A 26,354-nucleotide genomic window follows, 5' to 3' on the forward strand; every position below is an offset into this window, starting at 1 on the left:
TTAGGGGAGCAAGGACCCCCTGAAAGTAAAAACACCCCAAAACGATTGCTGTTGTTTAAATCTTAAGCCTCTTTCACACATTTCACACATTTTCTGCTTTGAACTGGAATATATGACAGTGTGGACTCAGATAACCCGGAGTCCGTCCAGACAGTACCTTTATCCCAGGAGCTTCTGTGTCAAACTGGAGGGCGGCCAAATGCCATTCCCTGAAAAAGCCGGAGCAATAGCTACAAACGGCAAAAAATGTGATATTTTCAGGTGTGGGAATATTCTTATTCTGGCCAGAAAATGTGGATAGTCAAATCTCCGTATGTCGGTACACTCAGAAAATATGGGATTTTTTACATTGGTTTGTTTCAATGCATCTCCCAATTTTTTTCTCCCTCACCAACTGCTAGGTTGGCAGAAGCTGGGGGTAACAGTGGGAGCTTACCCCCACCCCGGATTCAAACTGCCAACTTTTTGGTCAGCAAGTTCAGCAGTTAAACCTATTGCACCACTGGGGGGGGGGGCGTGGTGCAATAGGTTTAACTGCAGAGCTGCTGAACTTGCTGACCCAAAAGTTGGCAGTTTGAATCCAGGGTGGTGGGGGTAAGCTTCCCCTGTAAGCCCCAGTTTCTGCCAACCTAGCAGTTCAAAAACATACAAATATGAGTAGATAGTTACCGCTTCTGCAGAAAGGTAATGGCACTCCATGCAGTCATGCCGGCCACATAACCTTGGAGGTGTCTATGGACGCCGGTCTTTGGCTTAGAAATGGGGATGAGCACCATTCCTTAGAATCGGACACAATTAGACTTAATGTCAGAGGAAACGTGTACCTTTAACCAAAGCCAAAACTTTATCAATTTCAGCTAAATCAGCTAGTTGAACTGTTTTCAGGCTAACACTGGTCCCAGTAAGGTTTCCTTTTTCCCTGTTGAGAAATTGATTTATTTACCTTTTTAAAGGGTGCACTAGGTTTTCGAAGAGGGACTCAAAGATTGCATGGGACTCCCAGCACATGCAGTCTGCACATTTCCTGCATCTGGTGCAAATGAATGACTCAATGGTGATTGGTTTTTCTCTCTAGAGCCGATGTCTGTGAATACGGAAAAGACTGTGCCAAAGCGCATTCCCAGGAGGAGCTGGCGGAGTGGATCCAGAGAGCCAACGTTGCCGAGACGAACAAGAGGTCAGCCAAGGAAGATGGCCTCCTCTCTTACCAGGATCGGCTTCTTGCGGAGTATCAAGAAAGCCACAATGAAGTTTTCATTGTAAGTTATTGAGCACTAAGGGGTGCAAACTTCAAGCCCTTGGCCAACATAGCTCTTCCTGTGCTTGATGTAAACAGTCAAAGTGTCCCAATGGCCTGATCACAGACCTCACAATCTCTAAGGATGCTTGCCATAGATGCAGGCGAAATGTCAGGAGAGAATGCTTCTAGAACATGGCCATATAGCTGAAAAACCTACAACAACCCACTGATCACAATATATTTGTCATCCATTCTGATCTCATTAGACTTGTTAATGGTTTCAGCATCTTATTTGCATGCTGCATGCCAAATGGAAATAAGAACACGAGGATAATGCTGCAATGGCCCTAACAATTGGTTTCTGCAAAACGTGTTTGTGCTCTCTTTGTTTTGCTCAAAGCCTGGTGTCATAAGCCTGGTAGGATAACACTGGGAAGGTAAATGCAACACAGCTGAAATACTACATGTAAATCTCCCCACACAGTGGACAATGACAACATTATGCAAGCTTTCTGGTGAATAGAAACACTGCAAAGCTGAGTCACAGTTGAAGGAGTTCTACCATCACTTTCATTAGGGGGAAATAGCTATGCATTGGTCAATAATGTGCCCATGCGACAACATTGACTATATAGCTCTACTACTTGAACTGAATGCATGCAAAACCAGGTGTGGGCAAACTTGTGCCCTCCAGGTGTTTTGGACTTCAACTCCCACAATTCCTAACACCCTACCGGCTGTTAGGAATTGTGGAAGTTGAAGTCCAAAACACCTGGAGGGCCCAAGTTTGCCTATGCCTGCTATAGAGTCATGCTGGAGGAACTAGTGAGTACATTTTAAATCAAATCCACAAACATCAAGCCTGCAAATGTGAGTGTCTGACTACTTGACCCACTCCTTTGCGCATTTTTGCTTGCCCTCAACATGTTTCTCTTCTTAGATTTCAGAGGAAGTGGATGGTGTGAGAGTCACGTGCCAGGAGCCACTGCGGGTGCAATCGGATGACAAAAAGATGCGCTACCGGTGGCATTTCACCGTCCATTCCAAGGTAAAGTCGGAAGAGGAAATAGATATGTGGGCTAACAAAGTCAGTGAGCTTCTTTGTGGATCATATCAGCTTGGCAGGGGCTGGATATGGTTCTGCGCACAGTGGCAAGAATCTAGGGATGCAGTCTAGCTTTCTGTGTAATAATAATGCAGTTAATAGTTTGTTTATTTATTTATTTATTGTATCAGGAGCGAACCAGGAGTACATTTGTATTGTATTTCAAACAAAAAAACAAACAAAATGTCCTTTGACCAGTAGCTGACCACTTGGAGTGCTTCTGTGTCACGTTGCCAGGGCTCTGCCTTATTTAGGTAGAGATGAATCAAACTCCCAGTTTTATCCAACAGTTTAATTAAAACACTTGGCTGTTTTAATAGACCAAAATATAAAACACAAAGATAGCACGCAGCTACAGAATAAACAAAAACTGATAGCAAAAATAACTTCGTAGTCAAAAGGGTCTCGTCCAATGGTCAAATGCTGAGAGTTTAATAAACAAAGTCCAGGGATCAAGAGTCTATATCGTAGTCAAAAGCCAGTCCAAAGGTTTAAGGTTCCAGGATTCCAAGTTTACAGGAGACAGGTCAGGATACTGAAAAATCCAACAGACCTGGGGGGAAAACAGCAGCATCCACCACCAAAATATAACAAATACTTTTCTCCCCAAAAATCAGTCTCAAGGTTAGCTCCTTAAATCCAGTAACACCCAGCTGCAACCCATCTCCTGCACACCTCCACCCCTAATTGCTTTCATCCATGAACTCCCACTTACAGATTACCAAACCCTCTAGAACTAATACTCACATTAACCCTTCCATCACCAACCATCAACTGTAGAACATTCTGTTGTGCATGTGGCAAGGCTCAGACTACAAGTTATCTGGGGAACTATCTAATCAAAAGCACAGTGGAACACACATGTTTTTAGATCTTTATGGAAGGTGGACAGGATGGGTCTAATCTCCCTGGGGAGAGAGTTCCTGAGCTGGGGGGCCACCACTGAGAAGGCTCTCTCTCTCATCCCCACCAACTGCACTTGTGACAGGAATGGGAGCGAGCGGAGAGCCTCCTCAGAAGATCTTAGAGATTGTGCAGGTTCTTAGGGGAAGATGCGGTCACGAAGATAGGCAGGTTCTGAACCGTTTAGGGCTTTATAGGTGATACATGCACCTTGAACTGAGACTGGAAACTTATCGGCAGCCAGTGGAGATGTTGGAACAGGGGAGTTGACCGCTCCCTGTAATTCATCATGTGGCCATGTCAACTAGCAGGGAATTTTTGGGAATTGTAGTACAATAAAGACATGTTTTCATGCTACTCATGTTGCTTTATTCCAATTTCAGAAGCCGCTGCTTCATGTAGCTTTGCTGAAAAGAGTGCCAGGGGCAACGTTTTCCCTAATAGCAGATGGGCACAAATCAGGGCTGACGTACGCCGTAGGAAAGCGATTCAAGGCTCAGCGCGAAACTGGTGCCATTGAAGTGGAGGTGTCCATGGAGTGCCATGCTTTTGGAGTCTACGAACAGTGGCTGGTGTTCGACTTTGGCAGCCGGCCTGTCTTGGTCCAAAAACTTCATGCCAGAGTCGGCCAAAAGGAAACCTCCTCCTGGCGCATGGAGCCGGCCACAGCACGGAGCAGCCGCTTTGTGGACTTTGAACGCTGGCATAGCGGAAACCGCGTGGTGGTGCCTGGTATAGAACGAACTGCCAAGGAGGTGGAGCTGCTGGCCAAGTACAAGGTCCCTTCGCTCGTGCTGGATTTCCGGCGGGATGTCGAGGGCCAACCGGTCGCCCGCTTGAACTATCGCGAGCAAATGCATAACTTCTTGTTCAGGGAGGAAGAGGCACAGCGGACTCTGATTGCAAAGTAAGTGCCCCAGGAACTGGAGCAGGGCTGGGAGTGATAAGACCTGCCTGATTCCTTCTCCTACCTTTTCTTAGCCTGACCTCCATTACAGTGTATATAATACTTATTTTGAAAAGGGTAGAAGAGGCCCTGCATTTTTGTAAAAGTTAGGGGGTGGAGGACTCCATCAAAAGTGGAAAAATACAAATAAAACATTCTGAAAAAGATCAAAAGTGGAAAAATACAAATAAAATACTTTGAAGAACCTGAGATAACATCTCTTGGAATCACTTGGTCTTCAGTAGTGACTCATAGAATCATAGAATCAAAGAGTTGGAAGAGACCTCATGGGCCATCCAGTCCAACCCCCTGCCAAGAAGCAGGAATATTGCATTCAAATCACCCCTGACAGATGGCCATCCAGCCTCTGTTTAAAAGCTTCCAAAGAAGGAGCCTCCACCACACTCCGGGGCAGAGAGTTGCACTGCTGAACGGCTCTCACAGTCAGGAAGTTCTTCCTCATGTTCAGATGGAATCTCCTCTCTTGTAGTTTGAAGCCATTGTTCCGCGTCCTAGTCTCCAAGGAAGCAGAAAACAAGCTTGCTCCCTCCTCCCTGTGGCTTCCTCTCACATATTTATACATGGCTATCATATCCCCTCTCAACCTTCTCTTCTTCAGGCTAAACATGCCCAGCTCGTTAAGCCGCTCCTCATAGGGCTTGTTCTCTAGACCTTTTATCATTTTAGTCGCTCTCCTCTGGACACATTCCAGCTTGTCAATATCTCTCTTGAATTGTGGTGCCCAGAACTGGACACAATATTCCAGATGTGGTCTAACCAAAACAGAATAGAGGGGTAGCATTACTTCCCTAGATCTAGACACTATGCTCCTCTTGATGCAGGCCAAAATCCCATTGGCTTTTTTTGCCGCCACATCACATTGTTGGCTCATGTTTAACTTGTTGTCCACGAGGACTCCCAACATCTTTTTCACATGTACTGCTCTCGAGCCAGGCATCCCCCATTCTGTATCTTTGCATTTCGTTTTTCCTGCCAAAGTGGAGTATCTTGCATTTGTCACTGTTGAACTTCATTTTGTTAGTTTTGGCCATTCATCTCTCTAATCTGTCAAGATCGTTTTGAATCCTGCTCCTGTCCTCTGGAGTATTGGCTATCCCTCCCAATTTGGTGTCGTCTGCAAACTTGATGATCATGCCTTCTAGCCCTTCATGTAAGGGTCTTCTGCATTATTTAAAATAGAAATTGGTAAATAAGGCCATCTGGACCGGGTGATTTATCCAACTTTAATTTATCAGTTGTATTTTTCTGGTGGACATTGACCATAGAATCATCTTAAAGAACCTACAGATTCCTAGCAGACTGTTCTTCCTAGGAATCTCAAACACAAATTGAGCAGCCTTATCCAGAAATTTGAAATGCTTCAAAATTCAACATTGTAGACATGGATGGCTGGGGTGGTGACAGCTTTTGATGGTTCAACATTTGCAAACTTTGTCTCATGCAGACGGTTACTAGACATAATTTTGGGCCTCCTTGTTTCCTTATTTTTTCCCTCTCCCCTTCTGACTCTTTCCCTCCCATTCATGGATTGCCTCCTCTCTTCTGATCCAGGTTGAACTTGCAAGTGGTCCTCACCCTTCAACAGATGATGGAGGCCCCTTTAGTGGGAATGAAGTTTGCTCCGCAAGGGGAGCTGTATGCTCAAGTCACAACTCCTTACTCTCTGACCCAGGACTCCATAGAAGGCCACCTGCTGCTCCGCTCTGTCAAGACGGCCTTCCTGGCGCCAGACCCTCCAACTAACAACCGTGTCTTTGAGGTCTCCTTGCAGAACAAGGACATCTCTGAGAGGAGCGTTTGGCTTCTCCTACCCCGGCGCTGCTGCTTTCAGCTGGGACTCAAAGCGGATACATCCCTCCAGGTGGAGGTCCAGTTCCAGATTGACCGTCTCCAATTTCAGCAATGGCATCATGCCATTGACACCATCTGTGATGTGCGGTTGGTCCTACCGGATGTAGCTGCATGTTCCATTCCACAATCCCCCAGACAGGTTTCGTCACCATTGATGCAGCGTGGGAATGCCAAGCAGAACAAAGCCTTCTCCTTCATCATTGGGGAAGTGGCAAGTGGGAAGCGACAAGTGCCCCCACTCTTGATCTACGGGCCGTTTGGGACTGGGAAGACCTTCACCTTGGCCATGGCCACCCTGGAAATCATCAAACAGCCAGGAACACGGGTGCTGATCTGTACCCACACCAACAGGTCAGCTGAGTTGTGGATGAAATTGTTGGTTTTCAGCCTGTTGGCAAATTAATATGATTGTCTTTGTTATTGGGGAGGTTGGGGAATGTGTGAAACTCAAAATGCTTGTGGACTGCAACATCAATTAGCCCTAGCCAGAATAGCCTTTAGTGTACGATTATAGGGATTGAAATCCAATATCTGAAGAGGTATAGAAATTATTATTGGGTTGTCGTGGTCAGGTTCCAGAAGCATTCTCTGCTGATGTTTTGCTTGCATCTATGGCAAGCATCCTCAGAGATTGTGTGGTCTGTTGGAAACTAGGAAAATTGGGTTTATATCTGTGGAAAGTCCAGGGTGGGAGAAAAAAACTCTTGTCTATTTGAGGTGGGTGTGAATGTAGCAGTTGTCCACCTTGATTAGCATTTAATGGCCCAGCAGTTTTCAGGGTCTGGCTTTTTACTGCCTAGGGAAATCCTTTGTTGGGAGATGATTAGCTGGCCCTGATTGTTTCTTGACTGGGGGTCCAGTCCAGTGGTCAAACACCGAGAGTTCAGTGAGTAAAATCCAGGGATCAAGAGTCTATACTGTAGTCAAAAGCGAGTCCAGAGATACAAAGTTCCAAGGTTCCAAGTTCTCAGGAGACAGGTCAGGATACCGAAAATCTACAAACCTGGGGGAAAACCAGCAGCATCTACCACCAAAATAAGACAAATTCTTTTCTCCTAAAGATCAGTCTCAAGGTTAGCTCCTTATATCCAGTAACACCCAACAGAAACCTATCTCTTGCATGCCTCCACCCTTAATTGCTTTCACCCGTAAACTCTTACAGATTACTCAGCCCTTTAGAACTAAAACTTACATTAACCCTTCCATCACCAACTGCTAAGCCTGCCACCACCAACCACTATCAATTGCATAACATGATACATGACATAGAGACCCACATGTTGAGAACCAATTCTATAAAGGAATGTAGTGGGTCCTTGGTATCCGCTGGGATTTGGTTCCAGGACATCCATGGATAACAATATCCATGGATGCTCAGTCAAGTCACATTATACACAATGTTACAGTAAATGGTGTCCCTGCTATAAAATGGCAAAATCAAGGTTTATTTTGGAATATATATATATATATTCAAGTCATGAATGGTGGAATCCATGGATGCAGAATAGTTGGAAATTGAGCGTTGACTGTATGAAACATTCCTTCAATTCTGATCTAAAAAAAAAAGCACATCCATAAAGGTGTCTCTTCTTTTCTCTCACAGTGCTGCTGATATCTACATCCATGAGTATTTCAATGACTACGTCACATCAGGGCATCCAGAGGCCGTTCCATTGCGGATCAAATTCACTGGCCGCTCTGTGAAAGCCACCGACCCGATCACGCTGCGCTATTGCCTCCTCTCTCCGGCCGGGGATTCCTTTCGCCTCCCCACGAAGAAAGAACTGGATCAGTTCCGCATTGTGATCACCACCGCTATGCTCTCCCAGGATCTGGGGTTACCGGCGGGCTATTTCAGCCACATTTTGATTGATGAAGCAGCCCAGATGCTGGAGTGTGAAGCTCTGGTCCCTCTCTCTCTTGCTACTTTGGAGACCCGTATCATCCTGGCCGGGGACCACATGCAGGTCACCCCAAAGCTTTTCTGCCTGAGGGAGGGCGAACCGTCAGCTGAGCACACACTACTGAACCGCCTCTTTCAGTACTACAAGAAGGAGAAGCACGAGGTGGCCCTGAAGAGCAGGATCATCTTCAACGAGAACTACCGCTCCACTGCCAGCATCATTGACTTTGTCTCCAGGCACTTCTACGTGGGCAAGGGAGATACCATCTGTGCCAAGGGCAATGTACCTCCCCATCCGGACTTGTACCCACTCATGTTCTGTCATGTGGAAGGCTCGGCCGAGAGGGATATCTCCAAGATGTCTTGGTGCAACCACTTGGAGATAAGGGAAGTCATTGAGAAGGTGGAAGAGATGCGTCAAAGGTGGCCAAATGAATGGGGAAAGCAGGATCTGAAGAGGATATGTGTGGTCTCCCATGGTGTGCAGGTGAGTTAAGAAGTCTGTGGGGTTCAATTGTTGGGGCAATGACAGGAGAGCCTTCTGGTCATGTTCCTCTGTAGAATGGCTCTTGACCTGTCCATGGGACATATCACAGTCCATAATTTAGGTCCCCAAACCTGTCCCTGATTTATACACTAGGTGTGTCACTTGATTTACTGAATGATTTACAGAAAGAGCCACGCTGCATTTGCATTTCCTAATGGGATCACCATTCGATACGCTGGCAAGATTACAGAATTCTGGGCAATATTCAGTAGAAAAGTGGCAGGCAGGAAATTACTTCTCAGGCTGCCTTTTTGGGTGCTGCCTTGGTTCGCAGTCCAGGAGAAAGGATTCATTTATTTTCAATGAATCAAATATATACATATATTTAGACATTAAATGTTTGGTTATTTTATATCTCACCTCTCTGTAAGTGATCATATCTGAAGTGTGGGACTATCGGTTTTTTCCCCCCAGTGTGACAGAGACTGGTGCCATATTTGTACTCATTTCCTATGATGGCTTATTTCTTCCCTGGAAATCTGCCACGGACTGTCATCCCATGGCTTGTAGACTGGCAGTAGTCTGCAGACAATCCCTTTGAGGAGCCCTGGTATAGGGCATCCACTGTTTGGCTATACTATGAAAGTGGACTTGTGACTCTTAGGCCCCATCCAGACAGGCCTATATCTCGGAATTTGTTGCGGTTTTACTGGAGGTGTCCAAATGAATTATCTGAATTATCATAGAATCATGGAATCAAAGAATTGGAAGAGACCTCATGGGCCATCCAGTCCAACCCCTGCGAAGAAGCAGGAATATTGCATTCAAATCACCCCTGACAGATGGCCATCCAGCCTCTGTTTAAAAGCTTCCAAAGAAGGAGCCTCCGCCACACTCCGGGGCAGAGAGTTCCACTGCTGAACGGCTCTCACAGTCAGGAAGTCCTTCCTCATGTTCAGATGGAATCTCCTTTCTTGTAGTTTGAAGGAGATTCCATCCGAATTAATTCATTTATTAATTGTTCCCAATTAATGGGAAGGAGCCGGGTCTTACTAGGTGTGGGCCCAGTATGGATTGTTACGTGATCCCAGGACCTAATGCACATAGTCATCTCTCTGTCATTTAATTTCGCCAGAAAGGTCCAGGGAGGACCTTAATGACAGCTAGGTACATTTTAAAAACTTTTAAGGGTTCTTTTGGGGGCATCTCGGTGGCTGCATGCCATCCCGATTGGGAAAGCCTGGGTTTTATTGGGTGAGAGTGGGGACAGAAATGTGCACCAAAGCAGGTGTTGTGGTTCAGCCTGTGATTGTACCAATGTCTGAGGTGTCAGAGGAGATCGTGCCAGCATCTGAGGACTCACAGGAGTCTGATGGGCTGGAGATTCTGGGAATGTTAGGCTAGCAATGGATTTGCAGTTGGAGACAGATTCAGAGGCAGACAGGCCTGAGTTAGATTTCTTAAGGGAACCAAGATCAGGCTCTGATCAGAATATAGTAATTGCAGATGTGTCTCCTCTTTACTCTCCTGTTTCTCCTGAGTTAGATAGAAGAAGAGCAATTGTCAACAAAGACAAGCAGCTGAAGGGAGGCGCTGTTCTCAGCCGCCTGTTAATAAGAAGGGGCCCTGCTGAGAGTTCTCAAGGGAAGAGCCATAGTTTCTTAGGTATAAAGTGTTGCATCCCAGACCAAGAAATGAGACCATAAGATTAAATCCACCACTCTGGACTGTAGGAAAAACAATCCTTTTTTATTGATGAAAACAAAAGAAAGTTAAATACAAAGTCAAAAAGCAAATGCAAGGTCAAAAAGCCACCATAGAAACACAGCAGTCAGGAAAATCTCTGAACTTGAGCAAAAGTCCAAAAAAACAAAACAAAAACAAGACAAGAACCAGGAACCTGTTAGCCTCTCGCTAACCATGTACTTGAAAAACTAGAATCCTCTGGGATTACCGGCCATGGAACACAGGAATTCTGCCAAGGCCCAGACACAGTCCCAAACGTTGCTTGATCTAAGGAGGCACCCGGCAGGCGGCCCCTTATACCAAAGAAACTATTCCTTGAAACGCCCCTTGACTTTGAAGCTTGAGCCTGTCTCTCCTGTAATCTATTTGACCTTCGTAGGAACTGTGAATCACTCCTGTCTTTCGTTATCTGTTCCCTTCAGTCCTCATTAAAAAACCCAGGTGGAGAGCTATCACGGCTGGATTCCAAAACATTTTCATCCAGCTGTTCAGTTTCGCTTTCCCCGCCGCTGAACTCAGCATCAACACCAGTTTCCACATTGTCAGGGAAAACTATATGTTCAGTGGCTTGCTCAGTTGGAAATACTATCAGAGAATCAGGTTCACACAGATCAGGCTGAACCCCAACATAAAGGAGGTTTGATTTGGGTTATTCCTTAAAGGAGTCAACCTCTGGGTTCAAGTTACATGCTCCAGGTTCTTCTCTTAAGTTTTCTCATGTGTATGGGATTAACGGTCTTAGGTTTTTCTGTGTGTTTATTCATGGACTCACGCTCCAAGTATCAAGTGGTTTCCTGGTCTCCTGTATTTTTGGATTTATGTTATAGCTGCTGTGTACATTTGATCTTCTGGGTTGCTGTGTTTTGTTAAAGACTCCAGTTTAAAGATCTTGCCCACATCTTGGACAAGTGCCTTGTTTTACATGGATTGTATTTTGTATTGACTGTTATCTTTTAATCATTTTTTTTTTGCTGAAGCTACATTTATTCCTTAATAAACTGCTTTGTTATAAACTGAGTTTTGGAATGTGAGATTGGTTTGAAGCTGCCTTCCCAGCCCTGATGTGCGACAGCGGGTTTTAAAAACCCGCTTTGGCACGCATTTCTTGGATGTTTGGAAGCACCCTTAGTTAATATTGTGCAGCTTGATATGAAGAAAGGATGAGAGTGAAATGGGATTTGGGGTACATCGGTGAGGCTGATAAATGTTCACACCTTAAACATGTATCTGGAGGGTGTTAGGTTGGGGAAGGATGCGCTATTGAAGGAGTATGATTATGGAATAGCACTGCCAATTCTTCATTTATCCCCACCTCCAATATGGTGCTTATGTTTTCAATAATTGCATCAGCCCTTGCAATATCTAATTATTTTTTAATTGCCTTTTTAAAAATTCATCCAGGTGGTGGCATTAAGACAGGAGCTGAGGAAGAGGCACCTGGGAGATGTGACGGTGGAGAACTATGAGAATCTGCCAGGTTGGTATCATCTGTGGTCTTTATTGCCAAAGGAGGGAATGTGTGTCACTGCTGGCCATAGAAAATATAATAAGTGAGAAATATTAAGGGAAGGGAAGAAGGAGAACCACTATCTCCTAATCTAACCTCCATTGCCCTTCACGTGTGTTGACCTGTACATACCAGGAATGATGGAGTTGTGGCCACAACACATCTGGAGGTCACCAGCTTGAAGGGTGCTGCCATTAGCCCTTTTATTTCAAGTTGTGGTTCACCCACTAGGAATCAACAAGTATAAAATCCATAGGATCCTGCCTAATGCCTTGTTTCATAGATGAGCTAAATGCCAACTTGAAAAGTTGTGTATATTCTTTTGGTTTTACTTTCTTGCACATTGCTTTGAGATGCAGGGATCATAGTAAGTTCTTATTAGAAAACAAACACATAGAAGGCCAGCTTGAAAGAAAGGAAGATGCTGTCCATCTAGCCTGGTCTTTTTGACTCACATCAACAATACTCAAAGTGTGCTGCTGAGGGTCCCTTATTTATTTATCTCTATATTTAACTCAAAAGGCAAATCCTATGGTGTTTGTCCTGATTGATTGCTCAGGCCTAGGTTTTGATTGGTGAAAATATGAATAGCCCATAATTTGTTGTCGAAGGCTTTCATGGCCGGAATCACTGAGTTGTGGTGAGTTTTCCAGGCCATATGGCCATATTCCAGACATTTTGACCACATCTATGGCAGGCATCCTCAGATGTTTAGTTATTTATTTATTATTTATTTAAAAGTTTTGTATACCGACCTTCTCACCTCTCTTGAGGGACTCAGACCGGTTTCCAACCATAATATCACATACAATCAATAAAACATCATAATTCATATTACAGTAAAACATTAAAACAGCAATTACAATCAATAACTATAATGGTCAGTCGTCACACTAAAATTGTTGCTCATCATTCTCCATCCATATCTCAGGGTGTTGGCTCACTCATCGAATGCCTGTCTCCATAACCAAGTCTTCACCTGTTTCCTAAATGTCAGGATAGACGGGGTGGTCCTGATCTCCAGTGGGAGAAAGTTCCAGAGTCGAGGGCCACCACCGAGAAGGCCCTGTCCCTCGTCCCCACCAGACGCGCTTGCGAGGCCGGTGGGACCGAGAGCAGGGCCTCTCCAGACGATCTTAATATTCTTGATGGTTCATAGGGGAGAATACGTTCAGAAAGGTAAACAGGGCCGAAGTCGTTTAGGGCTTTATAGGTTAACACCAGCACTTTGAATTGTGCTCGGAAGCTAATTGGCAGCCAGTGGAGCTGGTGTAACACCGGAGTGGTGTGCTCCCTGTACCCAGCACCCGTTAGTAGTCTGGCTGCCGAGCATTGGACTAGCTGCAGCTTCCGGGCAGTCTTCAGAGGCAACCCCACGTAGAGAGCGTTGCAGTAGTCTAAACAGGATGTGACCAAAGCGTGGACCACCGTGGCCAAGTCAGACTTCCCAAGGTACGGGCGCAGCTGGCGCACAAGTTTTATTTGTGCAAAAGCTCCCCTGACCACCGCCGAAACCTGGGGCTCCAGGCTCAGCGATGAATCTAGGAGAACTTGTGAGGTCTGTGGGGGAAAAAAACTTTTAAAATGTTTTTTCAATTTTTACAATCAGGACAGTAAATAAAGAACAGCACTCAGAAAACAGGGGGATTCCAGACAAAAAACGATCAGGGTCAGCTAACACCTCCCAATAAAGGATTCCCCCCCAGGCAGGAAGCAGACAGGCTTTGAAGCTGCAAGGCCATTCAGTGCTAATCAAGCTGGCCAATTGCAACATTCACACTTGTCTCAAATAGACAAGTTTTTCTCCCACTCTGGACATCATTACTGTTGAGATTAACTTCACAATTCAGCAGCAGATCAGTTGCACAACTTCAGCGCTTTCCAGTAGCTTCTTCCTGTACAGTATTTTCAGTCAACTGCTCCCACAGCCTGCAGTCACTCTGGAACCTTTTATATACACTTGAGCACATGCCCAGCCATTGTCAGTTTTACTATTGTCTTTCCACCAGTCTAGATGATATTACAAACTTACCACAGCATACAGTTATATCTTGTCTTAGCGCACAAGTTCTTTTAATCAATTACATAGAGCCTTCGACAAACAGCACCACAGCACAAGGAGAGAGTATACACTCTACATGACTTCCTTATATACAATTCTATACAATTACACATAGCAATCTCTGATTGGTTCCCAACTCATTAACTTAACTCAGACCCAGGATTACATCATTCACAATCACCTGGACTAGGCCAGAACACATTCCCCAAATGATTCCCTATATACAGTTAATGCATGACTCAGCATTTCCAATAGAAGCCCATTAGCAGTGCATGACTCAACTATATTACATTACAATACATTGTAAAACCTGACAATTACACAGATATATAAACCCTGCTTGCCTAGTTTCAAACAGACTTCACAACTTCTGAGGATGCCTGTCATAGATGTGGGTGAAATCTCAGGAGAGAAAGCTTCTGGAACATGGCCAGACAGCCCGGAAAACTCACAGCAACCCTGCTCATAATTTGCATGCAGACAGATATGTCCTTTGTTTCCCCATTGAAAAGTTAAGTCACAGTTTGCTGTTTATTCATTCAGTTGTTTCGGACTCTTCGTGACTTTATGGACCAGCTCACACCAAAACTTCCTTTCAGCCATTGCCACTAAGTCACAGTATTGGAAGCCAAATGCAAAACAACAACAGCAGCAATAATGCATTGTTTTGAAGCGGAAATTCTCTTTCCTAGAAGCTTTGGGCAATGCCAGTTGTTAATTGCACGCCTTTGTTAAGCACCAGGAGGGCCTGAAAAGACTTGGGAATTAGAAAATGGCACCCATACATAGTTTCCATAGGATATGATTCCCACCTATGATTTGCAAGCTGTAATTTGTTTCCTCTCTTGCTCTTTTAACAGGGAAACAATTCCGTGTTATTATCATCAGCATTGTCCATACCAGGGAAAGCCTCAGCGTTATCAGCTCCCCCAATGTGGACTTCTTCAATGATTCCCGAGTGCTGAACACTATAATGACGAGGGCTCAATCCCAGGTCATTGTAGTAGGGGATGCGGTGGCCTTGTGCTCCTACGGACGATGCAGCAATGTCTGGAAAGGCTTCATCAGGGAGTGCATCAGCCAAAAATCCATGAGTCCCGAATCCTTGACCCTGGAGAAGATCAGGCAGGCTGTGTGTGACCAGGAGAGCTGGAAGACTGAGAGCCCTGCGTCTGAAGAAGAAGGCCGTGATGCAGAGTTTTGGTTCTCCGAGGCAGAAAACATTAATATTGACGACCCCATATTGCAGGAGCTTCTGGATGAGAGCAAAGACCTCGTAGTGACGGTCTCAAAGGAAGGCCTCTTAAACGTGAGATCCGAGGAGTCCGTTCCTGAAAGCAGCAGGCAAGAGTACATCAGCCACTCGCTGCAGATCATGATGGAGTACCTGCGCAAGTGTCCCAACGTCTATAAGCGCTGTGAATTAATCAAGGAGCATTTTGATTCAGCATCTGCCTTCTCTCTGGACGACAGCCCTCCTCTAAACATCCACATCAAAGGTCGGGTTAACTGTGGGATGGCTTTCACTGGTGACCAGGTCTTGGTGGAGATTCTGTATCCTGGCTCAGCCAAGGCTGCACCCGAAGGAGCTCTCCATGGGAGAGTGGTGGGCATCGTGAAGAAAGCTGAGGAAAACCCTGTCTTCATCTGCACATTGGATAATTATGATCTACGTGTCATGACCCCGATTGACCGCTCGGTCACCAAAATCTTTGTGCCAGCGGTTAGAGATGAACCAAATGCCATTCCCATTCGCAGTATGGACAAAGCGGGGAGAATCAAGCTGAAGAGTCTCAAGAAGATAACCCAAGAGGACAAGAAGAAATGCCTCTTTGTGGTCCAGGTCCTCAAATGGCGGGAAGGGTATTACTATCCTTTGGGGATTGTTACTCAGTTCCTTCCCGTGGCTTCAACCCTAGAAGAAGGGTTGCAAATCCTTGATGTAGAATACAGTTTGACTAAAGAATACCCTGTCACAGTGACCAAGGAGGTGGCCAAATTCACCTCCAACAAAACCACCACCGTGAAAGTTAATCGGAACAATTGTCAGGCTTACCAAACCTTCACAGTTGACCCCCCAGGGGCTAGAGATCTGGACGATGCCATCAGTGTTCGAGATTTGGGTCAGGAATATGAGATTGGAATCCACATTGCTGACATGGCATCTGTCATCCCTAAAGGTAGCGCTCTAGACAAGGAAGCCAAGAACCGGGGAGTTAGTTATTATGCTCCTGGGAAGGAGCCGGTTTGCATGTTCCCACCTGAGCTCAGCCAAGGCCTTTGCAGTCTCCTTCCACAGAAGGAGCGCCGGGTGATCTCTCTCTTTGTCATAGTGGATAAAAAGAATGACCAGATGGTCAAACATTTCTTTAGTCTGTCCACAATCCGGTCAGATCACCAGTTCACCTATGATGAAGCAGAACTCATAATTAAGAATTTCTACAGGGTAGGCATGTCACCTCTTAGGTTTGACACACTAGAAGATTGTGTAGCAGTGGCTTATCATTTCTCCCAAGTCCATCGGATGGCCAGGCTCCACGAAGACTGTTACTACGATCAAGTGGATGAGGACAGTACTCTAGGACAGAGATGTTCCCATCTGATGGTTGAAGAGTTTATGATCCTTTTCAACAGTTTTGTGGGAGAGTTACTCACCAGCAGGAATCCCACCAGAAGTCTGACCCCGTTGCGTTGCCAGATGGAGCCTAACCCCCAGCAAATTGCTCAACTGAGAAACAAATACATGGATATAATCCCACTGTCTATTCATCTCTCACATCATCTTGGTGATCCAGCCACTGAAGGCCACATGGAGTCTAGTAGTAAGTTTGTACTCTTGACATCATTATGGGAACATCTGAAGTCTGCTGCTAATTTTGGTGACATTCCCAAAGTTCTTGACCTGATCACAACAGATGATGTCCATCCCAAGATGGCCCAAGTGAATCTTGAATTCCGTAGGCGTCTGAGCCGCTCTTATTTTTTACGCTCTAATTCATCCACTCTGTCCAAAGTAGGCCATTATTCCTTGCATGTGGATTCTTATACCTGGGCCACCTCCCCCATCCGGCGCTACATAGATGTTGTGCTCCAGCGACACATCCTCTCGGTGATCTTGAAGGAACCGGTGCAGTATTCCACAGGGGATATTGAGTTGCTTTGCTATGATTTCAGTCGGAAGAACATCAAGGCATCTGCCTATGAAAAGAAGGCCCACTCTCTGGAGATGTCAACTCGTTTAAAAAAACAGGTCCAGCAGAAGGTGGCCTTTGTGGTGAATGTTGAATCAGTGGCGAAGAACTTCAAAGTCTTGTTTCCTCTGAACAAGGAGTCCCTTCCAGATCCTCAGGTCATCAACTATAGAGCTCTCCAGCTTGTGGCACAGCCATTTTTCATTGAGGAACGGGGAAGTATAAAGCTGGTGTGGAAGAGGAGGATCTACTCCATGATGACCTTAAAAGACCATGCCTTGAAGTCATCTGTGCTTCAGGACAAGAGAGTCATACTCTTTAATGCAGATTCCTGGTGCAACATTCTTGCTGCTGTCAGAAACCAAGAATATGAAAAGGTCCTCTCCCTCCTTCAGAAGAGCAAAAGTACGCATCGGAAAAATACTGGGATGATTGTGAGGAGCAAGTGCTTGCATTATGTAGAGCTGTCGCTGGAGGTCAGTGATGGGGACGTCTTGAACCTCCAGCTCACCACAGATGTCCAACGGGGTTTCCTGGTACCCTTTGTGCAGTTGTGGACCATCACTCCTGGCTTTGATGTGTGTCTGGAGCACTCAGAGAAACCCATTGACTGCTTCTCTTCCTACGCTACCAAAGCATCAAAGGAGAAATACAAGAGCGTCTCAGAATATCGCAATATCTGGCTGCCTCTCTCCGACATGGAAGCGGCTTTTAGCGCTGTGGCCGAAAATGATTCCATTGTCCTGCAGGATGTCAGTATCGTCTGGGATAAGAGAAGAACAAAGAAAGGGCAACTTCAAGGGACCTTCTCCTTCACCAAGGCCTTCCTGAAAGAGTGTGCCATTGAAGTGGATTTCAGCTACTGCTACCTCTGCATCCGCCTTTCAGACTTGAAGGCGAATGGACTCCAGAATAGTGTGGAGACTCTGGGCCGCAAACTCCAACAGCTGAGTTTGACCAAAGAACACACCCAGAGTGGCAGACTGGTAGTGGACCCAGCTACATACACTTGGGTAGCCCATGGGTGTACCGAAGAGTCTGAGAGTGATGAGAAGTCTGATCCGCGTAGTGAAACGATGGTGCGCTTCTACATCCATTTTATGTCTATGGAAAACATTCCAGTTGAGGTCACTCAACCATCTTCCAGGTTCACCGTGGAGCTGATCCCAAAGTTACTTCCTGATGTGTAAGTCTGCATGGCTCAGAATTGTGTTAGTTTCCCCATGGTTTCCCATTTCTCTCTTTCTAAATATTCTTCTGCACTGTAGAATTAATGCAGCTTGAAACCACTTTAGCTGTTCTGTGTTGTAGAGTCCCAATCTCTGGATTGTAAAATTATATAGAATGGAACTGTTCCAATTAAATTGGTATGGAAGTGATATAAGTGTGGTGATACACAGATAACACTGGCCTTGGTGTCTTGGTTTGTAGGTTTGTTCCTGGAGTTATTTGGGGAGCTAGTTTGAAAAAGTGCATTGTATATCTAGATATGATTATTCTGATTTTCTACAGGCAAGCAGATGGTGACTGATAGAAGGAATATCTTCTGTATCTCAAAAATTAGAAGTGATTGGAGAAAACTGGTTCTGTTTTTGGAATAAATAGGTCAAATATACCCCAAAACAGGTCAAACATTTGAGGCACCAAAATGTGTGCTTTCCAGTGTGATAAAAGATTAATAACAAAATACTTGGACCAATGATGTTCTCTCCACAGTATGGTATAGGTAGATCCAAAATGTGATGGCCATCCTTCCAAAATTGAGCCGTGTCACAGAATGAATGCTCTGCCTTAATTTTCTGTCTGTTTTTTTGACAAAGCTATTTCTATATTGCTTCTTTTCTCAACAGCCGGAAGGAGAAAGCAATTTGGCAACTGGAACATGCGACGCTGCTTGCCAAGGGAATAGCTCTCGGCCGGGAGACTATCAACAGCCGTAAGTAGAAACACATCTTTGGTTGTGGAATGGAAAATTATAGTAGCCAGATTAGTATCTAGCTGAGGAATGGGCAAACTTCAGCCCTCCAGATGTTTTGGACTTCAACTCCCACAATTCCTAATAGCCTACCGGGAATTGAGGTCCAAAACACCTGTAGGACCAAAGTTTATTAATGCCTGCTTTCGATTCATAGAAATGCTTTTTGGGCCAGTGCAGGATACATCGAAAACTCCAAATGTTGTTGAACTAGGTTTCCCATTGTCCTTTATGATGGCGAAGTATGTTGGGAATCACAGTCCAAGAATATCACACAGTTCCTTAGCTCTTCTCTATGCAGCTACCAAGTGATGGAATAAACTCTTGAATTTTTCTATCTATGTCTACTTGGTAACTGCTTTGCATTTATTTATTTTTTTAATTGTTGCAGCAATTCAATCCAGTCTTCTGACACGGAGAAACTTCGACCTTCCAGGCAGGTCACAGCCGCTCAACCCCAGCCAAAGCCGAGCCGTTTCCGAAGCTTTGAGAAAGGCATTCACGCTTATCCAAGGCCCGCCAGGTGAGATGAAACAATTACAGAGACCAACAGTCCAATAATAAAGAGTTTGCTGAATAAAGAACAATAAAAGGGGGAAAAGGTTATACCCAAATATAGCAGTCAGGATATAAACAGCAATATACAAAAGCAGTCAGAGTGCAACAAAAGTCTTTAAGAAATCCAAGGGAATCTCACAGGAACTAGAAATCCAAGAACGTAGAAATAATCCAAGGTAAAATGTAGGAACATGAAGACAGGAAGCTCAGTTCAGGCAAAACTCTTCCAAGGTACTGTTGCACTCCAGGACAGGAAAAGCCCTCTGACTTTAAACACCACATCACTGGATGGAAAACAATCCTTTTATTGAAGATAAGTAAAAAAGCAATAAGCTAAAAAACACTTTAAAGAAATAGGTAAATTCAATTAGGTAGGAAGATAAGTAGGAACAAAGTAGTACAGGGTAACAGTCCAGCAAAGTCCATAAAAACAAAGGCAAAACTTCCCAAATAAAATGCAAAGAATCAGGAAACATGAACCCAAGTCATGAATATAGAGCATAAAATCCAAGAATCCAAACCATGAAACAAAGGCACTTAAAACATGAATTTCCCAAGCAAAACTTCCATGAACAAGAACAATATCTTGACTTGATTCCAAATGATGCTTTATCTGACTACATATTCTGTACTTGGGACTTTTATTTCCTCGTTAGCTAAGTCTCTAGCATTCAGAAATTGGCTTTGTTTTAACTGAGAACTTATCTTTTTCTCTCGAAGCCTGGCAGACCACCGAAGCCACTATTCGGTTCTCCTGTTTTGATTAATCTCCTCGCATCTGTCTATTTGCTCATTATCCATTTCCTCTTTAATTTCTGCAGCTGGTGCCGAGCTGTTTTCATGTTCCCTATCATGGGAACTCTCTGGTAACAATTCAGAAAGCACACCATCATCCCCACACCCCTTAGGGACATTCTCATGGGAAACTACTCTTTGAACAGGGATCTCCTGGTCATTCTCTGCATCAGGATCACTGACCAAACCATTGCCATCTTGAAACTTATCTTGAAACACATTGACATCACTCCCCACATCCAAAGCACCCTGATCCTGGAACACAATCACAGGCTGAGCTCCAACAGGTATTTAGGCAAAGGCAGGAACATGAAACAATAATCTTGACATTACAAGAACCAAAGACTTGAAACTTGGCAACATGAACAGAAGACTTTCTCCACAGCAAAGTTGTCTTATCTGAAATGCTGAGAATCAAATACCTAATTTAAACCCAACTCATGACATCATCCTTGCCACATCTGGACCTGAAACTCCTATCTGTAATTCTTTGGGAATGCCTTAATTGCCTTGTGTCCTGAGATCTAATCTACACTCCCTTGTGACCTCTGCACCCTCTCCATCTTCCCAAGGCCTTTTCTCTAGGGAAAGTTCAGTTTCACTTTCCGTGGTATGCACTGCATCTGCTAGGTCAGGCTGGCCTGTCTGCAAATCTCCCTGAGTGCTCTCAGACACTTCATTTTGAAATCCATCATCCTCATCAGAATCATCAGGCCCTTGCCGGTCTACAACAATCTTTCATATAATCTGTTCTACATTTAGGTACAAAAAAGGAAGCCTGTGATTACAGCATCCTTTTGTCTGATGATGTATTTGTGATGGGCAATAAATGCCCTTTTGTGGATTTTGTTGCATTTTGCTGCATGGCCACCACAGCTTCCTCTGAATATGTTTCTTGGATTATGATAGATCTACCATTGAGATATATGCTTCTCTCTTCCAGGGACTGGGAAAACCGTAGTTGGAACTCATATTGTCTACTGGTTCCACCAGCTGAATCTAGAATGCCAAGGAAATGAGACTACCTTGGATGATCCAGACAAAGCAAAGAGCCACATCCTGTATTGTGGGCCCTCAAACAAGTCTGTGGATGTTGTCGCAGGTATTTCATCTTTGTTGAATGTTGACAGTCAAGTCCAGAATCGTCAAGAGCAGTCATGGCCCAGCTTTGGCCCTCCAGGTGTTTCGGACTTCAACTCCCACAATTCCTAACAGCCTACCGGGAGTTAAAGTTCAAAACACTGGAGGACCCAAGTTGGCCCATGCCTGGCCATAGCTGTTTTGCATTTACTTAAGGCCATTTGTTGAGACAAAGTTGAAGTACTTTGGCCACATCATGAGCAGACAGCAAAGCCTAGAGAAGGGAATTATGCTGGGGAAAGTGGAAGGCAAAAGGAAGAGGGGCCGACCAAGGGCAAGATGGATGGATGGCATCCTTGAAGTGACTGGACTGACCTTGAAGGAGCTGGGGGTGGTGACGGCCGACAGGGAACTCTGGCAGGGGCTGGTCCATGAGGTCACGAAGAGTCGGAGATGACTGAACGAATGAACAACAACAACATTTGTTGAGATGTGCTTCCCATGCAGGCTCATTGATTCGATGGAGTCTATCCCAGTTGGGACTAACAACTAGATTCAAATGTGTTTGTTCCACAGTAGCAACCTGGTTGTCAACAAAGGACCACTCGCTGTTTTCCTCATCCATTTGAATGGAAATATTTACCTGGACTTGTAGGATAGGGCCCACTTCATTGTATGACCTGGTTGTAGTCCGTAGCATGGTGAGTTCTGAGTCCTTTGGACAGGGTTGTTTTCACAGTAGTTGTTTTGCTTCCTCTTTAGAGATGCTGATGAAGATCAGGGGATTGAGGCCTCTTCGAGTGTATGGAGAAACAGTCGAATTGATGGAATTCCCTTATCCTGGCAGCAGCTTGCACATTTCCCGGAAAGCCCAGCGGGAATCCAAATCCAAGCCAGAGATCAGGTAGAGTCATATAGGTTTACTTGCTTCAGCAGACATGAGTTGGTTTACTGATGACATCCAGATTTAAAGATCTGTAGTTTCACACAAAACCTTCTTGAGATCAAAATCTGACCTCCCCTTGGGCCTCCCCAAATGGACCACATTTCCTTATGACACTATTTTGGATGGTTTCCCATTTCTTGCATGTGTTCCCCATTCCAAAAGCCTATCCTAAGTCCCTGTCTATTCTAAATGCTTAAGCTAAGACTTGTAAGTTAATGACGGGAAGAGGTTGAAGATAAATTATGCTGAGGTGTGGTTCTCAAGATCATGTCTGAACTTGAACCTTGCACTTTGGCAGATATTCTTCATCTTTGTGCTGACCAATATTTGGGCTCTCCAAAAGTGATCCTGGAAGAGGTCTTGTTTTTGTGTGCCTTCCTTTGCTCACAGTTGAATCAGTTGTTTACTAGTCTGTTACAGACCATAGATTGTGTCTGAAATAACAAACTATGGAAACCAGGACTGCAACTATGGGTTGAAGCTGGTTTGCAGTTGTGACTTGGATATAGCCTTGGATATAGCAAGAAACTGTGGCTTGATGCAAACCAGTCAGGATCTAAATAAGTTGAGAACACTAGGATGGTAACTTGAAGCAAGAAGAAGAGGAACACATGAACTCAATGCTTATTGAAGAGTGTGTAAATATTCTCCAGATATTTTGAAACAAAAATTACCATTCTTTCTGTGCAGGAGAATAACTTTGCATCATCTGATCCGCCATCCATCACGTCCCTATTCGAGTGCAATCTGTGCATTTGATGCCCGTGTGAGATGTAGAGACCAGATCACAGAGGAGGAAGTTGAGAAGTGAGTACAACACAAATCAAGACTAAACTTAGAAATTTAGGGTTGCCGTAACAAAATGTTTCAGTGTCTGTCTTTTGGGAAGTCAATGGATGTAATTGCAGCCAAGAAATACCAACAATAGAAAATGGCTAGGATACCTATAGTGTGATCTTGGGAGTGCCTGATAAAGCATGGCTTAAACCGATGTTTTGATGCAGTACTTTTATACCAGGCATAGGCAAACTTGGGCCCTCCAGGTGTTTTGGACTTCAACTTCCACAATTCCTAACAGCTACCGGCTGTTAGGAATTGTGGGAGTTAAAGTCCAAAACACTTGGAGGGCCCAAGTTGCTCATACCTGGTTTAAACACACATTTCCCAAGTTTGAATGCATCCTGACAAGTACATGAATGTAGCTTCAATCTGGGACACCAAGCCTGCCAATGTATAGTTCCAAAACTTTCATAACTTCAAAACACCAAAATACATCCTTTCTCTAAGAACAATGCCAAGGACTAGATCTCTGTTTTCCATATGGCAGAACCTGACTCCCTGCACAAAATCTAAGACTCCAAAAGCACACTTCTTCCTCTTCCCTTGAGAAAGAAGCCCCAAAGTGACCAGACTGCTCCCGTGCAAATCTGCCACTATCCATAGGTACACTATCTCCTTCCCATGGAGCAGAGCATAGCGGGGGAACAGCGTCTCTGTCTGTCACATTTTGAGCATTATTAGATTGAGTCTTTTATAGGAATATTATGTTGATGTAGGAGCCCTCAGTGGCGCAGTGGGTTAAACCCCTGTGCTGGCAGGACTGAAGACCGACAGGTCACAGGTTCGAATCTGGGGAGAGGCGGATGAGCTCCCTCTATCAGCTCTAGCTCCTCATGTGGGGACATGAAAGAAGCCTCCCAGAAGGATGATAAAACATCAATTATCCGGGCGTCCCCTGGGCAACGTCCTTGCAGACGGCCAATTCTCTCACACCAGAAGCGACTTGCAGTTTCTCAGGTCGCTCCTGACACGAGAAAAAAAATGTTGATGTAGTCCCAAAATTGTAAATTAATGATAGACTTCTTCCATCCTGGCTCCATCTCAGTTTCCTGGCCAGATGTTGATCTTCTTGATTGGTGTGAGCCTTGTGTTGACTTCCTTCTTAACATTGCAAACATTTCTGTTATCACTCTCCCAATTCTTATCAGGGTTTACTTTTCAGGTCTTATTAGCAACTTTTAATTACAGTCCAGAAAGCAGGTAGTTTGTTATTGCAGGCCTTAATATTGTACTGGTGTCTCCAAAATTATTAGCTCCATCCATACATTCTTCTTCCATTCTTCCATTCATTCCCACACATCATTAAATCCACATTTATCAAATCTGCAATGATATTTTCGTGACATCCGTGACCTGAATTTCAAGTTTTTATGGGGAATGTTTGCATTCAGGGGATAAAGAAGGCATTGAAGAATATTTGTGGGGCAGAAGTATGACATTTCCAAGATAAGAGCCGAACACTTCAATCATTAATTTGTGGTTCCCCTACATATAGATTTTCCCATCATTAAAACTTAGAAATGCTGCTGAAGTATAAACCATTGGACTCGAATGATTCCTAGGGACTCTTCACCTGGGCAGAGTGTTACATATATAATGCATTGTTAGATAGGTACGCATTGGCTGGTGGAAAATACAATTCTAATGAACATGTGGTCATACATCTGTTGAATGATTACGTAGGTGGTGATTTGTAATTTGAGGGGCAGGTTCAAGAAACTGAGTCATGACCATGTGAAAGTCATGACGAGGGTTGCATCATTCACTTTTGTCCCTGGCAGATGACGAGGAACGGTGGATATAAAAAAAGGGCAGTTATACTCTGCAGACAAATGATAAGCACTCTGCTTTGTATGGGTTTGTTTTTCTGGATTGACTTTGAGACATTCAGTCCATTGTGCAGGAATCTAGGTAGGGCATGATTTGAAAAAACTATAAATCACAATCTATCCCACCTCAAGTTTTGGAGTAGCATCTCCAAAACAGGTTCGCTGTCCCATTGGAATTAGTGTTTGGAGAAGGGGTTTTTCTTGGTAACTGAGGATGATCTACTTTGTGGCCTTGTAGACACAAGCAGTTGCTGAACAAGGCCCGGAACCATGAACTGGAATGCCATGATGTGATCCTGTGCACATGCTCCGCTTCCAGCGGCAGCAGCCTGAAGCAGCTCTTGAACGTCCGGCAAGTGCTGGTAGATGAGTGCGCCATGTCCACGGAGCCAGAGACCCTCATCCCGTTGGTGAGCTACAAAAACATTGAGAAGGTGAGTAGGGCGGGTGTGATCCTGGAAATAGCAGGGAATGGTGTGTTGTGTCCTCCAGCCCAATTTAGGATTTTCCCTGTCCAGTCTTCCAGCAAGCCTGAAACAGGATCCTTGTGCTTCATATAACCGTAGAGGTGGAAGAGGCCATGAAGGGCCATGAAGTCCAACCCACATACCATCCTTTTAGAACTTCCATATAATCATAGTGTTGGAAGGGACCATAAGGGCCATCGAATCCAACCCCTTGCCATACAGGGACACACAATCAAAGCACTCCTAACAGATGGATATCCAGCCTCTGCTTCAAAACCTTCGGTGAAGAAAACTCCACTGGACTCTATGTTAAATTTTTTTTTTTGTATAGCTCTATGTTGCAATGTGGCAGAATTGGCAGAAATAGGGTAGCAACAGTAGAGGCAAGATAAATTTGCATATGTGCAGCCGATTGGTCGTATGCAGATGAGTGAAGGCCAGGATTTGAAAGGGCCACTGAGCCAGAATGGCAGTTGGGGGGAAGAGAGCTGAACATTCCAAAGGGGCGGAGTTAAGTTTAAAAATAGGCAGTTAGAGAGTCAGAAGAAGTCCGTTAGGGATTCCTGTTTGTGAAGGACAGTTAGGAACTTATGTGAGAGAAAAGCAGTTAGGAAAATGGAGCTTAAGTTTTAAGGAAAATAAAGAAGTGCCAGTGTGGTTTAAGGCGGAATATAGTTCTGTCAAGAGTGTATGAAAAAGTAACATAGTTGTTGATGTGAAACAGTTGAAGTTTGATAGGAAAGTTAACTAAGTGAATGATATTGAATGTAAGACTCAAGACTGTAACAGAACAAACAAATGTAACCATAAGCATTGGAGCCAGAAGCTATAAATAAACTTTGTTACTTCGTTTACTACAAGAGTGTCTCAAGCCTGTAATAGAAAAGCCTCAACGTAAAAGC

The 26,354-nt window shown here is 44.5% G+C and overlaps 1 protein-coding gene across 1 annotated transcript in view; it reads left to right on the forward strand.

The window, feature by feature from the left end:
• The window catches only part of HELZ2 (helicase with zinc finger 2), a 76,490-nt gene that overhangs the window by 33,703 nt on the left and 16,433 nt on the right, over positions 1–26,354 (forward strand). Inside the window, exons 3-15 of the mRNA XM_060771889.2 lie at positions 1,076–1,259; positions 2,181–2,288; positions 3,632–4,155; positions 5,767–6,417; positions 7,670–8,456; positions 11,604–11,679; positions 14,632–18,148; positions 18,813–18,898; positions 19,329–19,460; positions 21,234–21,392; positions 22,133–22,274; positions 23,007–23,123; positions 25,224–25,419. Coding sequence (XP_060627872.2) covers positions 1,076–1,259; positions 2,181–2,288; positions 3,632–4,155; positions 5,767–6,417; positions 7,670–8,456; positions 11,604–11,679; positions 14,632–18,148; positions 18,813–18,898; positions 19,329–19,460; positions 21,234–21,392; positions 22,133–22,274; positions 23,007–23,123; positions 25,224–25,419 — 6,679 coding nt within the window. The remainder of the gene's footprint in view (positions 1–1,075; positions 1,260–2,180; positions 2,289–3,631; positions 4,156–5,766; positions 6,418–7,669; positions 8,457–11,603; positions 11,680–14,631; positions 18,149–18,812; positions 18,899–19,328; positions 19,461–21,233; positions 21,393–22,132; positions 22,275–23,006; positions 23,124–25,223; positions 25,420–26,354) is intronic.

This window comes from Anolis sagrei, chromosome 4 (genome assembly GCF_037176765.1).
Source record: "Anolis sagrei isolate rAnoSag1 chromosome 4, rAnoSag1.mat, whole genome shotgun sequence".
Lineage (NCBI taxonomy): Eukaryota > Metazoa > Chordata > Lepidosauria > Squamata > Dactyloidae > Anolis > Anolis sagrei.